This window comes from Rhodnius prolixus, unplaced genomic scaffold (genome assembly GCF_049639745.1).
Source record: "Rhodnius prolixus isolate KJV_2025 unplaced genomic scaffold, Rpr scaffold_1, whole genome shotgun sequence".
Taxonomy (NCBI): domain Eukaryota; kingdom Metazoa; phylum Arthropoda; class Insecta; order Hemiptera; family Reduviidae; genus Rhodnius; species Rhodnius prolixus.
Genome location: NW_027411581.1, coordinates 16,387,412 through 16,404,803, shown reverse-complemented (window position 1 = coordinate 16,404,803; position 17,392 = coordinate 16,387,412). Strand labels below are relative to the sequence as shown.

The 17,392-nt window shown below is 33.8% G+C and overlaps 1 protein-coding gene across 29 annotated transcripts in view; it reads left to right on the top strand.

Moving 5' to 3' along the window:
• cac (calcium voltage-gated channel subunit cacophony) overlaps positions 1–17,392 on the top strand; it is a 264,871-nt gene that overhangs the window by 133,553 nt on the left and 113,926 nt on the right. The window contains exon 1 of one of the 29 annotated variants that reach the window (XM_074130784.1): positions 13,615–13,633. The exons of the other annotated variants lie outside the window; for them this stretch is intronic. Within the exon in view, the coding sequence (XP_073986885.1) occupies positions 13,632–13,633 (2 nt within the window). The 5' untranslated portion in view covers positions 13,615–13,631. Of the gene's footprint in view, positions 1–13,614; positions 13,634–17,392 lie in introns of those variants that run through there. 29 annotated transcript variants of the gene reach the window in all.

Sequence of the window (17,392 nt, the reverse complement as noted above, 5' to 3'; positions counted from 1 at the left end):
ATTCTTTCAAGGAAGGACGACAGTGTCTGTAAGATCCAAGCTTGCTGTTGTAAAAGCTTATTTGAGATTGAAAATAGTAAACGTAAGCCGGAATTCACATTTATTCCACAGTTTTTGAACTTATTCTTTCAAGGAAGGACGACACTGTCTGTAAAATCCAAGCTTGCTGTTGTAAAAGCTTATTTGAGATTGAAAATAGTAAACGTAAGCCGGAATTCACATTTATTCCACAGTTTTTGAACTTATTCTTTCAAGGAAGGACGACACTGTCTGTAAGATCCAAGCTTGCTGTTGTAAAAGCTTATTTGAGATTGAAAATAGTAAACGTAAGCCGGAATTCACATTTATTCCACAGTTTTTGAACTTATTCTTGCAAGGAAGGACGACACTGTTTGTAAGATCCAAGCTTGCTATTGTAAAAGCTTATTTGAGATTGAAAATAGTAAACGTAAGCCGGAATTCACATTTATTCCACAGTTTTTGAACTTATTCTTTCAAGGAAGGACGACACTGTCTGTAAAATCCAAGCTTGCTGTTGTAAAAGCTTATTAGAGATTGAAAATAGTAAACGTAAGCCGGAATTCACATTTATTCCACAGTTTTTGAACTTATTCTTTCAAGGAAGGACGACACTGTCTGTAAGATCCAAGCTTGCTGTTGTAAAAGCTTATTTGAGATTGAAAATAGTAAACGTAAGCCGGAATTCACATTTATTCCACAGTTTTTGAACTTATTCTTGCAAGGAAGGACGACACTGTTTGTAAGATCCAAGCTTGCTGTTGTAAAAGCTTATTTGAGATTGAAAATAGTAAACGTAAGCCGGAATTCACATTTATTCCACAGTTTTTGAACTTATTCTTTCAAGGAAGGACGACAGTGTCTGTAAGATCCAAGCTTGCTGTTGTAAAAGCTTATTTGAGATTGAAAATAGTAAACGTAAGCCGGAATTCACATTTATTCCACAGTTTTTGAACTTATTCTTGCAAGGAAGGACGACACTGTTTGTAAGATCCAAGCTTGCTGTTGTAAAAGCTTATTTGAGATTGAAAATAGTAAACGTAAGCCGGAATTCACATTTATTCCACAGTTTTTGAACTTATTCTTTCAAGGAAGGACGACACTGTCTGTAAGATCCAAGCTTGCTGTTGTAAAAGCTTATTTGAGATTAAAAATAGTAAACGTAAGCCGGAATTCACATTTATTCCACAGTTTTTGAACTTATTCTTTCAAGGAAGGACGACAGTGTCTGTAAGATCCAAGCTTGCTGTTGTAAAAGCTTATTAGAGATTGAAAATAGTAAACGTAAGCCGGAATTCACATTTATTCCACAGTTTTTGAACTTATTCTTTCAAGGAAGGACGACAGTGTCTGTAAGATCCAAGCTTGCTGTTGTAAAAGCTTATTTGAGATTGAAAATAGTAAACGGAAGCCGGAATTCACATTTATTCCACAGTTTTTGAACTTATTCTTGCAAGGAAGGACGACACTGTTTGTAAGATCCAAGCTGGCTGTTGTAAAAGCTTATTTGAGATTGAAAATAGTAAACGTAAGCCGGAATTCACATTTATTCCACAGTTTTTGAACTTATTCTTTCAAGGAAGGACGACACTGTCTGTAAGATCCAAGCTTGCTGTTGTAAAAGCTTATTTGATATTGAAAATAGTAAACGTATGCCGGAATTCACATTTATTCCACAGTTTTTGAACTTATTCTTTCAAGGAAGGTCGACACTGTCTGTAAGATCCAAGCTTGCTGTTGTAAAAGCTTATTTGAGATTAAAAATAGTAAACGTAAGCCGGAATTCACATTTATTCCACAGTTTTTGAACTTATTCTTTCAAGGAAGGACGACACTGTGTGTGTAATATCCAAGCTTGCTGTTGTAAAAGCTTATTTGAGATTGAAAATAGTAAACGTAAGCCGGAATTCACATTTATTCCACAGTTTTTGAACTTATTCTTTCAAGGAAGGACGACACTGTGTGTGTAAGATCCAAGCTTGCTGTTGTAAAAGCTTATTTGAGATTGAAAATAGTAAACGTAAGCCGGAATTCACATTTATTCCACAGTTTTTGAACTTATTCTTTCACGGAAGGACGACAGTGTCTGTAAGATCCAAGCTTGCTGTTGTAAAAGCTTATTTGAGTTTAAAAATAGTAAACATAATGGGGAATTTTGACTTTTTCTACTGTTTTTGAACTTATTTGATGAAGTCGCTAATTGTGAGATCCAACCCTGCTCTTTTAAATGCTCATTCGAGATGAATAATTACTTTTTTCGGTGAACCTAGCCCGGAATACCGTCTTTTTTCACGACTTTTATCTTATTTTATGAAGGAAGTATGCCACAGTGTGTAATATCTAGCCTTGCTCTGATAAATGTTTAGTTGAGATTAAAAATTACTTTTTCGATGATCCTTGGCGGGAATTACGACTATTTCTGCTGTTATTGGTACCTACTTTATGAAAGAAGTACGATACAGTAGCAGCAGTAAAATCTAGCAGAAATCTGTGCTAGAAGAAGAAAAGATTTATTTTTTTTTTAATTAAAAAAGGAATTTAAGAAATCGCTGGAAATATTCCTCTTATAAATCAGCCTTTTTCTCAGTTTATTTGAATAGGGATGTAAATTATTTAATCTTTTAATAATTAGGCTAATTTAGCGAAAATTTCGGGTAAAAATGAAAATAAAGAATTAATGAAACCGAGACACATTTTTCAAAACCGTCATAATCATTTTACTTCCTTCTAATACTAAAATTTGGAACATTGCAGTCGTGGGATTTCAGTTTTTAAGTTTCTTTTAGGAATCAGCTGTCAAGGTTTTGTGTTCCCTATATATCTGGACTGACTAGTTGACTATAAAACTGTTTACTATAAAGAAATGAAAGTGCTGTTTCCCATACAAATTAAAATCGATAATTTGTTGAATCAAAATACCTCCTCGTACAAAGAGTAGAGGAAGTGAAAATTTAAACCGGAGTTTCCTAATTAGTCACACATATTTGATAAATGCTGGGTTCAAACCTACTCTGAATACAATGAACACGAATGAAGAAAGTCGTAGCTCAATTTCTACCACAATCAATGAACAACAAAGCGGGTAGAATGGGGCTCACAGTCGAGACATTCAAGGCGGGTTTGACCCTGTAATTGAGCATTGTACTGCACCGCTAAAATACTTTATACCCTAGCATGCATCTTAAATCATTTTTCCAGGTTACGGTAATATTAAGTAAAGGGAATATGTCACATGGCACTTTGAGAGCGATATTGTGTGCGGAAAAAATTGGCTGCGAAAGGGTTAATTTATGTAAAATGGACAATTACATGGCGGGTCACGCCTCAGTCCTTCTTGTGGAAGGATCCAGTTTGATTCCATTCTCAGTCTGGATTGAATCCATTTTACTGATTCTGTGTTAGGAAGTCCAACTATTGTATGACCTTGGTCAATGGTTTTTAAAAATTGTTAGAGGGGCAAACAAGCTAAACATTATACATTCGCTATCTTACTTGAACATTTTGTACCAATTAAATGGATACCAAACAATAAGATGTTGAATGTAGTAAAAGGTACTTGGTTAAAGTAAATTGAAAATAAACTTGCTGATCACAATAGCATGAACAGATTTGCAAGCATGAGGTTACATGCGCTTAGATTATCATGTTGATGAGGAATAAAATGATCTTTAGTGGCATTTACTTTTGGTAGATAATGTCGCTAATATCGGTGATAAGTGCGGTTGATACGGATTAAACATTTCCCGTCCATATCGATTCAATCGACCTTCGATTACACCCAGCATTTTAAGCACTCGGTACTTACGTCCCACTGATATGAAAATGATATTTAAATATCATTTAATATCAAATAAAGTTAGAGTAAAACAGAGACAAGTGCGTAGATAGCTTGGTGGTAGTGGTTTCCATTATAAGAGATCGTTTCCAATCACATGAAATATAATTTTATAAGTTCTTAATTAAGCTTTTGGTAAAGTACAAAGAATATTAATATTATTTTTCTTCTTAATTTAAGGCTCATCAACATCTCAAGGTTATTAGCGACTATTACCGGATTCTGGATAATATTCTCGTTACAGAAACACTGGCCAACACCGGGAAGTAAGTCTTACGAAGGTCTTAGGAAAAGAAACTCTATAGGCCGGCAGCTGGATTTGGGATCTCCTCATGGGAATCAAATAAGCTAATCCCCTAAGGCCTTTTCTTAATGAGATATGAGATGGAAATAGCTAAAAGGTGTACATGATTAAATCTAAAATTTTGATATAATTAATTTTTTTTATTTTCATTTATTTCTTTTCTGGTGAAGATGAACTGTTTTATTCATAAATGTACAATAATGGGAACCACAAGGTGAAGCATGCTCCAAACATCTATCTTATTCGAAAATTGGTTGAAAACAATAGATTCTTTGGGAATAATCTTTCTTTCGGCAATTTGACATTTAAGGAAATAACGACTAATATAAATATAGAATAAGTTTCAGAGTTATTGTGGGGTCGAGTAAAGTATTGGGGTGGCCAACCTTTGTTAAAGAATCGATGCTCCAACATGCAGGGCAATCGACCCTTCCGCTCTATTAAAATATGTACATAACTACTTCCAACCCGACTTATTTATTTGTTTCTCTTTCTATCGTAACTAGCTTAGATGTATTTCTAAGGAACCGAACTAAAGAGGCTAGTAATCTTTGTCTAATTATTGTGTCGCGTGAGATTATTGCTATTTGAATGACCGGCTTCTGTGTTTTTAGGATCAACAATGATAGCGTACGTAGAATACGAAATAAAGCAGTTTATAGAAAACTGCTTTTATCCGCTTAATTGGACATCAATACATTTCGAAACTATTGAAATGATTTAAGAAATCTACCAACATGACGTATTTCATACGGTGCTTTCCTTGAGAAATAATATCTTTCCGGCTATAGAGTGAACTGGAATAGTTTACATCTTCAATGGATAATACACCACTCTAAACATCGAAATCACAGAAAATTGAAGAACTTGGCGGAATTAAGTTATTATCTCCCATCTCTCAAGCCTCTTCAGAATATCGTTTGTTCCGATCAATGGCATACTTCTTTTGGATTCAGTGAATGGAAGTGTAAAGAATGGCTGACCAAAAATTATTTACTTCTAGACCTAAGAAATGGTGTCTGCATGGAATCCAAGTATTCGCCCTGAGATTAGTAACTTCAAACTAAAGAATATGATGGGCGGTTCTTTGAATATGCAATAAATGAACATATTTTTTAAATTATTATTATTAAGAAAGGTACAGGGATTGTGTACTCTTTTTTTACTTAGAGTTTTTACTATAAATGCCTATTTTGAAGTTTCCAAAGTGGTTTTACCTTTGTGTGTTGACAACGTAACTAAAATGTTAATTATCAGCACAAAATTCAAATTGTATATTTCGAATCGTAACACCTCAGGAGCTAATGATGTTGATGATTTTTGACTGGGAGTCAACTGGGAGTGCTATTTTACTAAATTGAGTTTTCAGTTATTGAAAACGGCTTTACGATTTTCTTAACTTCGAATGCTCATTGAACTAATATAGATCTTCTTAAGATAATTTTGGACTAGAAGTGTGGACAAATTTTCTTCTCTGTTAAGTAAGTGTGATTTAAGGCCTCATTACTGTTACAAATAAGATTTAAATATTAAATAAAATTTCTAATTTGTGGAAAATAGGTTGAGCAGTGGTGCCATTTTATTGAACATAGTTTATAATGGAAAACTTTTATCACACAAATTATGTTTCAAGAAAATTTTATAATATAAAGAGAACTGTTTGTGAGAGTTGGAAAAAATGTATACAGTCACAACGAAAAACCTTCTTTTTTTTCCACAACATTAATGTGGTTTTCATTAGTAAATAGTACGACATATTTAAAGATGAATACCATCTTAAGTAGGTCAAACTCCGACGAAGTAGTAGTAGAGCTACTTCATTTTAAAACAGTCCCATTTTTACGTCTCATTCCGTTTAATGCCAGAATTTATGGCATTCGTAAAAAAGCTTAGTGTCCTGTAAGCTGTAAACGAGTAACACTAAGTAGTACAGATTACAGTACAATTGCAATAAAGTTTAATTGTAAATACTATTTGGCCAATATTAAAGGCGACCATATTCTGCTCAAATTCTTCTAGTTGTATGAATTCATAGATTTTTTTTCTCCGAACCACCGAACCGTGAGCCATACCAGCCTTTCGCTGGAATTCCGGGACTTTACTGGACAGGCATACCTTAGCAGATTATTCTATTGCATATGTGTTCCTTTAATCTAAAGTAATCTGCTAAGAGGCTTTCGTATGGCCGCCTGCCCTCGCTCTAGTAATGCGGAACTAAGTTTGAGCGAGTACCTACCTTCCTACCCCGTGGCGCTATGGCCATACAAGGACCTGGGCCTCCACCACTAGTTTTTGCCATTCGGCTTTGTCGTAGGCGTACCTCCTCCATCTTCTGACACCAATCCCTCTCAAAACTTCCTCCACACCATCTAACCATCTCTTTCTTTTACGGCTTCCCCTCCATAAGTTTCCTTGGAATAGTTTGAACGAGTAACTGTTGAAAATCGAAAATCTTCATCACTGCAATACTTCCCCTAGTTGGATGGAGTTAAGTAAACAAATCTGAAGTGAACATTCAGCCGAATGAATATATTGGTTTCGTGACCGTAAATTGTTAAACTTAGGATGGATTATTTGCGAGGAATCAGTCAAATTCAGCCGAATCCCACTACAAAGATGATTGCCGTCAATATTAATAGTAAAATGGTAGGTAATGTACGACACAGCTACCAGGAACTCGCTAAAATCAATTCCATGAAACAGGTTCAAACCAAACTGTGATGAACAGTAAAGCATGTTAATGATAAAATGAAATCTCTGCTCGCTGCATAAAAAACACGAAAAGGCTACAATTAGCATGAAAGTTCACACAAAATCTTTAAAAGCCAAATGGCCTTAGAGCCCATCAGGTCCTATAAAGTCTGCTCAAGACTACGGTGATTCTATTTAAAAATACTTAAGATGGTTGGTAACCAAAATAACTTCTTTCTAGTCTGAGTCGTCATGCTCTCTAGTGTACTGTTACTATTTTATTAGTTTATTATATGAGCATCTGGCAACTTTTAACCGGATTTGTTCTTAAACCCCGGTATCTCTTATGAGATGATGGGTGGGCGGGGAACAATGGGCATTTTGGATTGCCTGCGTTCCTTCCCCTTTTTGGTGGAACCGCCCTTCTAATACAATCTACTTCCGGGTGACTGATTGTAATTTAGCTTAAAATTTAATTCTTAAAAACACATTATGAGGCTGCACATCCGTAATGAGGTTCCTTGAGTCAGAAAGAATGGATTTTACAAATTGGTTTAGGGTGGGCAAGAGGACTACCTCCGGCAGTCGTGAGTGAAAAGCGAGGAAAATTCAAATTTGATATTTCCACTTATTGCTACCATGGTAACAATATAGCAACAATCATTTTGGCAAAGTACCACTTTACTATGCAGATTTTTGGATTGGTAAATGTAAAAAGCATTTAGGGAAGTCGTAAGTGCCATACGTTACCAAAGGCCTGGGCAATGTCCAGGAATACTCCTGATCAGTACTTTTTACTCTCCAAAGCAGAGGAGATGACATCGAAAGCTCTGAGGCTTGCTAACTAATGGAGTGGTTGGCGCGGAATCCGAATCGGTGAAGGGGAATAATGTTATTGATGTCAAGGATAGGCAGAATTCTTTTGAAGAGGGGAAACTTTTCAAAGATTTTAGGGAGGATGGGAATTAAGCTTTCTGGTGTGTAGGAGTTGGGAGATTGGGAGGATGGTTTAGGTTTAGAAATCATGGTTATGATGGAGAATTTCCGTTGGATGGGAAATGAGGTGGCGCTGAGAATTGAATTTAAAACATTTAAAGATTTACGTTTTCTTAAATCTTGGAATAATCTTGGAATTTCCGCTGGAAAATGCTTCTTAAGGAAATCACAGAGAGTTTCCCTTAAAGTGTCATGTAAGCGCAGTAAAATTAATAGGAGTTAAATGCGTAAGCAGAATTCCAAATTTTAAGGAAATTGATCCAACGGCTGTGAAACTATTTCAATGAATTCATTTATTTAAGTTTAAAGAAAATTGAAACTTTATGTAATATACGTCAAGCGAAAATCGTGTTCACACCATACTTTAATTATAGTGTAGTATTATGCGAGGCGAACTCTCTTAGTACGTGTAAATTTTAAACCAATAAAATAACTATAGAATATTTTCATATTATAATACTCTCAGAGAAAGAATTGAATATGTTTTGAAATTCCCAGTTTGAAGTCGACTGGCTGACTGCTGGGTCGTCATACAGTAGTCTGACCTGGAGTTTGAGGGTCACAAATTAGTTTGCGAATTATTAAATAAGCAGACTAGCAGACTATTGAGTTTAAAAAGGAAATGTAAGAAATATTATTTTATAAATACAGAAAGAGAGGTATAAAATTTGTCAAAAACGGTATGTTTAGAACCTAGAAGTAGCAGCTGTACATGCTACTGCTTGTTGCATTGGGGGAAAAATGGTTTTTATAGGAAGTTCCCAAGAAACAGGTCAGTCTTGCTGTCGTCACGGTCACTTTTCCATCGTTCTTATGTGTTTATTATGTAAAATTCTATCAACTTGCATCTACCTTTAAGCCAGTCTAGTTTCATAAGTAAAAATTCTATTAGGTTATCTCTGTATTTTAATGTTTCTAGTTTTGATATTTTGATTTCTGTATAATTTTATATTTTTATTCCCGTTTTAAAGTATCAAATTTTAATCTCTGTGCCTTAAATTTAATAAGTAGCTTTAAGCTCTAAATTGTAATAATGGATAATAGACGCCAACTTAATGCTACACCAACTTGCCTGTCTTTTGATTGCGGGGATTTACTGGAGTTAGTGTTCAATGTTCAATGTTATTTCACTGCATAGAATAAATGAAACAATTAATTGCATACACCTTAGTATGTGTATGATGGTCTTTAGACCACCTTGGACTCCAGGCTGCAGAAACTTGTAGCTACTTATGAAATACTTATTGAAATGGATAACGCAGCGTCAAAATAAGTGAAACTCAAGACACCAGTAAAAACGCATCACATAATAAATTGGGCTCGTCCACCAGTTTTCAAGTTTATGACGTGACATTAGTTTCTTAAATAGCTTTGTAAGCCGTTCTGCTTACCATTACTTAGTTCTCGCAAATCATTTCTGCTACTTCTGATCTAAGTCCTAACAACTCAGCTGCAACCTAGTAGTCTATACTAGCGGTAACCCTGCCGACGAGCGACACCGAGCGTTCCTGACTTCCAATTGCCTCATTATTGGTTTAAAGAATTGAGAATTCTAACCATTAGAAGAAATCCTCTCTCACAAACCAATAAATGTCTTTTAACTCGGCTCTTGATATTCACTAATTTCGTAGCCCTAGTTGGAGGTTTCATTCCCAATCCCTGGGACTTCTTCCCTCTACCGATAATCAACATGTCAGACGAGTTGTCCATGATTTATTTTTGCCATTATTCTTATTTGTCTTAATCTTATCTTTTACAATTACATTATTTTTGTTCCAACTATTAAAAGCAATGTGAATTTTGAGTAAATGTATAATATTGTGCTTGGCAGATAATTGTAGAAAAGGTTGTGTTTCCTAAAAGCAGTAAATGTCCATAAACTAGTCTGTTGTGTTGCACGGATACCTTTGCTGTTGAGCTTAGTTTTTACCCCAAATCTCGTATGCTAATACACATACCTTTTTTTAGATTTAGTTGCAGATATCATCTTTTAATCTAATGAAATGAATGCTCTTTAGAAGAAATAAATATCTGGAGCTAAAGAAGCATATAATAGGGCTAATTTGTTTGCAAGGCAATAAAGGTAGATTTGACCTCTTTAAGTAGTGCTATCTTAGTTGATAGTTTAAGTTATGGTGATGGCGTATAGGGCCAGTAAAATTGGTTTGCCTACAAAATGAATAATAAACTCCGTGAATAAACACAAAAATAAAATAAACTGGTGTATCATCTGGTTTCTTAGTGTCCACATTCGTAACAAAAAGATGTGGGCGAAGACAGATTTTTCTTTTGTATTTTGTAGTAGGAATGGATGGTTTTTATTTTATTATTTTTTATTTATTGTATGGTCCATGGGTTTGAATAGATGTTGTGAGATGTGTAGTAGCGCGAGAGAGCAAGAGAAAGAGAGCAGTCTGTGTCTGTAGTGTGTGCTGGCTAGCGACCCCCGCAATCGATGAAGGACTTGGCTGCAGGCGGTGAGAGAGGAGCGCATTGCGGTGGTCCGCCGCCCCACGACGCACTCACTCCTCGCACGCGTACACAATAACATCCACTTCTCCTCTTTTACTGCATTCCATCCTCCCCTTTTTTATTTTACACATAACAACCACTAATCGTCTACCTTTACATAATAAATACCAAATTGACTCTATTTATCAACAAGCAGTTTTTGTTTTCACGTAAATATTTCAAATTCTTTTTAATCAGGGTTACGGATACAGATCAGTACATTATTCTTGCAATATATCAATGAATTTAAAATAAACGTTACTTTAATAAAGAGTTCAAATCAAAGTTGGAGTTAAATTCTCATATTATAAATAATTAGTTCATTAAGATGCACTTTTTGTCTCTTCTCTTGTGTCAAATCGCTGTTTAAGTAGCCATTGCAAGCAATAAACTATAATTTTCAAACATTTCAAATAGTCGGAAACCTCAACTAGCTATATTTTCATACATGGAGACCATATTTTCAGCCGAGTGTCTGTAAAAAAGTTATGCACACACGCATTTGGATCGCCAGATAGAACATTAGTCTCTCCATCAATTACAACATTATAAAACTTGTACCTAAGAAAACAACCCCAGAAAAGTTTTTCCAAAATAAGTTTAAAAGCGTAAAGCGTAACTAAGTTAGATTTTCGATAAACACTGGCAATTATTAATTCCATTTTAACAATTTTGATTTTAAAAAGTATCCTGAACAGAAGGACATAATTTCAAAAGACCTACAGTTTTATACATAAATATTATTTATTTATTATTTATTTTAGCTAAAATGTTCTGTATAAAACCCTTTATTAGAAATTCTGATTTATGGATGGTTTTTTTTGAGATAAATCATTTATTGTGGATCAAATGTTTCACAACATTCATTATTTACAGTACCTGTGTTTCTTCTTATTTATCTATTTATTTTGTGTGCATGTATTCTATTTCATTATAACTGTTGTATATTTTGCAATCTCCTCTCAGTTCTTCTACTAGTTATTAGGATTTCTTATTTTCATGCAAAAATTTAACCAAATTGATTAACTAATCAGATTCAATATCAGTAACAAACAAAATTGAAGTTGACAATGAAAAATTATTAATGTGAAATTTACTATTAATAAAAATAATATTATAAATATATTTACAATGAAATTGTCAAATAGAATAATACATAAATTCATGAATTATGACGTGGCAGAAGTAGATTAACGTTTTAGAAGGTAAAATATGAATGAAAATAAAGTTTTAGAAGAAGATTGATATTTTTATCTATTTTTAATAATAATTTTTATTATAGTTATTAATTTCTTTAATGATGTTCCTAGTTCATTGTATCTGTAATATTCTTTGTCATTTAATTCCAAATTATAGTTAGCATCTCTTCGTAATATTCTACTTAAAGGTCTTTCGATTATTGAAGAAGATATATGCGGATTGGATAGATAACGGTTCGTACATATAACGGATAACTAAGTTCAGTACCGTTAAGACATACAGACATCACAAAACCTGGATAAACAAAAAATTTAAATCGTAAAAATTTAAACATATTCGTAATTCATTAAGCTAATGTCTCACTTAAATTAAAAAAAAAAAATCTAAAATAATTTAAAAAGGTGCAGATATCGTTCGCTTCAATGCCTAACTATACAATAATGCCTGAATGTACCAAATTATGAAGAGATAACGTCTATTTATGAAGAACGATCCAGAAAACAGACAAAGCTTTCACGAAAGGTGATAGATAGAATGATGATAAACAGTAAACCCTACACTTTGGGATGATTTAAACTGTTAGATCAAGAGAGGTTTTACCCCCAGGGACTAGTTCTTTAACAGAATGTGAGACTGAAATAGATAAAGGAATATAAAGAATAGTGCACCAAGGTACCAGACTGGAGAAGAATGGTAATACAGTGGTAAATAGAAATCAGTCTGAATTGGAACAGCTTCAAAAGAAAGATGTTGATAAGCTATTCATTAAACTGCCACCAAAGAATGATCCGAAGCTGGCGACAGCTTCAGAATATCAAATAATTTCTCATCCGGCTTCTTTGATGTACAATAAAAGGATTACCTCCCAATCAAAACATCTTCTGAGTAAATGTGGTTAACAGAGCTTTAGTTGAATACAACAGATATAGAATCTTTAAATAGTGAGTGTGACGAAAGAGTAAATGTTTATGCGGATGGTTTTAATTTGTGAAGATTTGGGATTGTAGTGAATATATCTGTTTAGAATTGGAATGTTACTGTGAGCCCCACATTTCTGCTTCGTATATCCTTATCAAATTTTATTGGGTTATTCATTATTCATAACCCAAAAAATTAAATAAATTCACACAATCTTTTCTTAATTTATTTATTTTATCGCAAGGATACAATATAAATTTAATGTTAAATGAAAACATAATTACAAATTACTATATACTTCTCCTTCTATCTCAAAAAATTACAAAAGGGTTCTGGTATCAGCCAATTATGAATCCTTCAACAAATTGCCAGCAGTCTGAGAGATGATTTTTATTGTATTCTATTTAGAACCAAAACATGTAAATACGTATTTATGGCATAGTTAAAATACACTAATGGCAAAAAATATATGACTTGGCTTAATGTGCGCTAGTAGTTCAGCAAAAAACTGTTTAAAAAATATATTGTCACATGTTAGCTTGGCTAGGAGAGTGTGTGAGATTGTTTCTTAACAAATTTTGGCTTTGGCACAGCATTTGTACCATCCATCAATTTTAGTGCGTTGTACTGCTTTTAATGGATCACTAAATGGCAGTTTTAGATTTTAGTAATTGTGTTCACCATGATAAATATAAAAATTATATAGTAATAATGCTTTCGATATTTTGTATATTTTTTTTTTTATAATTCTGTCTGGAATGGAAACATTGATAAGACCTTGATATTAATGTTTTATACCTAATCGAAGTTACTCCATCGATATTTACTATATTTAGATTGTATTGACCAAGAGGACGCGGTCAACATCACTTCCCTGACCCTCTAGCAACACCCCCTGGCCACACACTTGATCCACTGTTGCTGAGGGGACATTTATTTTTTACAACTCTTTCCTATTGACGTAACAAGCAGAATGAATTGCTACGTAGAATGTTTAGCTAAAAGTTCTGAAACTTTAGTCTCGTCCTATGAGGGTGCTAGTGCATCACATGTCTACTGGAATGAGGTGTTGTGATCGGAGCCACTCTTCTAATGGTGTTTATAAATGGATACAATCTTGACCTCATGTAGACAGCTATTTATCTACATTTTAATCATATGTAAGTAATTAGTTTGAAATAAAATAGATTCATAAAATAACAAAAATTGGTGAAATTCTCGCCAAATAAAACGCACTCTCCAACAAATAATCTCTGTAGTTTTGAAAACTATTAGGTTAATGAAGAGATTTAAAGTTTCTGTTAAATATCCTCTTATGGGCATTTATTTTTAAATGATTTTGGTAAAACTTGTAAATTTTTTCCGGAGATAACGCGGTCTGTGGACGTTCTCTATTCCAGTGGGTTTTGTTTTAAAGGAAAATAAGCAAATCCCCACTTCTATCGAACTCATAAACCTACTCCTCAACAATATTTTGAGATGTGTACAAAGGGAGACAACCTCACATTTTTTGGTGAGGGTCTTTGGGAATCAGTAAGGGAACAGTAGTTAGAGAGAAAGATATTTCAAATTTCCAAAGTTTTTCCTAATTTTCCAAGCACTTTCTACAATTTCTGGCACTCCTATTGGTAGAATGAAGGTGCTGAGTTCAAGAAAAGTGATATAGTATACTTCTAAGATTTTGCCAACAGATAGCTCTGTGCCCCTATTTTTTCCACTAACATTCTTTGTGACATTAGTTTTAAATAAAACCATAATTACTTCTTTTAGCATTCAGTATAGATGTGGAAATTTAGAGAAATGGACACCTTTGCTTCTCTGCATTATTATTATTTTTGTGAGGCATTCTCATTTAATTAGAGTCATTAAGGATTCCAATTTAAAATATTTAAGCAGCTCAAAGAGACAAACAGTAACAACACAAAAAAGATGGGCTTAAGCCCTTTGACCCATCACCCTTGACTGGTGGGTTTATTACTAATGTATTAACTTGTTTATAGCTCAAACATTCAATTTCTCCTTTAGGACCTTTCTGTAAAGTACATTCCTGTTTGTTCTATTTGGCTAGAGCATTATGATTCTTCAGTCAGTTATTTACAACTGCGCTTTAAAGAACTCATCTTCCACAGATCCACATCATCCATTACACTCTAAACCTTATATTAGACAGAGCGCAGCTCTTCTTAACAAAAGCTGCACACTTTTGAATCGAATACGATATTCTAATTGAATAAAAGGAATTCAGAGTATGAGGACAGTGTCTTCACGTGAAACTCTGGTTTTATACAGAGCTTTAATCTGATACTCCGGGTCCTTGCTCTGTTTCGAACGGTTTAAAATGTGCAGCAGTATGATTGGAGCGCTAACTTTGAGGTAGAGAACGTTAGGTGGTACTCGAAATTATACAAAAACTCCGTAAGGTAATTTGCTGTAACCTTAACCTCCTCACACAATTCACAGGCTCATACTTCATTCCACAGCTTCACCAATATGAAGTTGTTACCCTGTTTTCTGAATCATTTGTAGAACTGAGGGCAGCTGTTTCTTCCAGCCACCTAATGCGCCATCCACTCCAACCTGATGAATGTTAAGTATAACCTGTCAGTCAGGCTGGACACTTCCCACGAGAAAGCTAAGTTTGCCAGGATGTTTACTCTTCCTTCCTCCAATTTTACCAATACCTAGCAATAAGTTAATAGTCTCCTCTGCCTTCAACTGCCGTTGGAGGTGATCACGCATTTTAATATCCAAGGACAGGACATTGACATTAGGCTATAAGAGAGATGACTTGAGACATTCCGTGACTTTATCTGCACGGTATCTAGCGCTCTACAGAAGACTATCGCCGTTAATTACCATTTGGAGTTCCCTCTAGCTTCAATCGATTATGTAAAGGCTAAGGAACGTAACCCACTAATCGTTTGTTTTACTTCTTTTTTGAACTCTTGTTCTACTGGAATGCAAATTTTAATTTCAACCCACTTTTTATGTTTAAAAATTAAAAATACTGGTTTGCATTTTGTGGATTTCGCCCTTCAATTGTTTAATGAAGCGTTGTCAACTCATTTTTTGTGGCTTATGCCATTACTGTTTTGCTTGTTTAATAAAGTGGTTGAAAACTCACCGTATTGGTACCTTCGGCTTTTAAATATTTTACTTTCTTAAACTAAAAATTGTAAGAAAAAAAATTAAAATTAAGCTTGTGACTTTAATAGTTTAATATAAGATTCATCGTACAGTATTAAAAAATAATCACAATAAAATAATATATCAATAAATAATATTATTATTTATAAAATAAATGATATAAAATTATAAAAATCAGTAAAAATCTTAAACTTTTTTTTTTTTTTTTTTTTTTTTTTTTTTTTTTTTTTTTTTTTTTTTTTGCGCATCAACAGCTGAGGTTATTAGCGCCCGGAGCTTTTTCCAGTGCACTGCCGGCCTCCGGACAGTGTTCTCTCGTTACAGACAACATTGTCCATTACCGGACAGTGAGCTGTAAGAAGCTCCTAGGAAGAGAAAATCTAAGGGTCAGCTGCTGGATTCGAACCCGGGACCTCCGCGTGGGAGTCCAGTATGCTAACCGCATAGCTAATCCCTTCCCTAATCTTAAACTTAATTAATTACTAAGGGCAATAAATAATTTGAAAATCATGTTGCAATAATCTGTAATTTATTTATGAATTTTCTAATTTTAACATTCAACATTTTCAGGAAACTTTCCTCCGTTATTCTCAGCTAAGCACACCGGGTAGCGGAATGTGACATTTTTGTTGAACATTCTCAATGGTACTTGGATATATTTTTTAATAAGATTGTCATATTTTGTTTGTTCTTGGGATCCGTACACATTGTTACATAAATTGCTAAGTGAATATCTACGTGAATGTTGGTTGCCAGCTTCTCTTCCTCCGTCTAGATACCGTTATAGATATTTTCAATCTCTGATACGATTGAGTTCTTGAGAAATCAGTTTTTATAAAAATTAAATCACTTTAGTTGTGATATTTGTGCACTTTTCCTTTATCACCGGTTTTTATAGCAGGAAAATTTGATTGAAACGATTTGAAGACTTTAAAATTCGAATACTTTATGGCACCTCATTTTCATACTGTCCTGTACTTACTCTAGGATTATGTGACTGTTAGCGACTGTAGGTATGATACCCGTCTATTTTTTTTTTTTTTTTTTTGTCAGGTTTAATTGTAGATTTGATTTACTGGTTTGTGGCTTACGCTGGTGTCTTATTCTGTTCCTTAATAACATTTTGAGGGTGTCATATGTCTTGGGTGTTACGTCTACTCTGATATTTAGAAGTGGCAAACAGGTATAATTGTGTGTAAAATGCTTTTTACCAGTTAGTTTATAGGAAGATGTTTACATTACGAGAACAGCTGCAGAATGGAATTATTGCTTGAGATACTGATTTCCGCACTATATGTTTAGTGGCTTGTTTAAACGTAGACAAATATGTATTATTTTATGGTTTATTTCTGTAGTTTTGCTTAATACAATGTTTAAGTAAATTTGACTCTAATTGAAGATTCATCATCACATAAAGAACTGGGAGCAAGGTTAACGTTTTGCATCCCCTCGAGAATAAAGTATTTAAAGTTCTTTTTTTCATGTTTACATCTATTTTCTTATGACTAGGCTAATGAGTAGTACATTATTTTTATGAAGATTGTTACATTTTATATTATTTTGCCTTAAAGAGCAATCTCTAAAAGAATACAACGGATAGTTGTAGAAGGTACAAATTTGATATTTGAATCAATGGTATCATGAGATAAAAAAAAGACCGAGAATTTGTATTTTTTATTAAATAGATGCATATTTATATATATATTTAAGCTCACGAAAACAGGATCTGTCAGTAAATTTTGTAATAACAAAAACACCTTTTCCTTTAAACA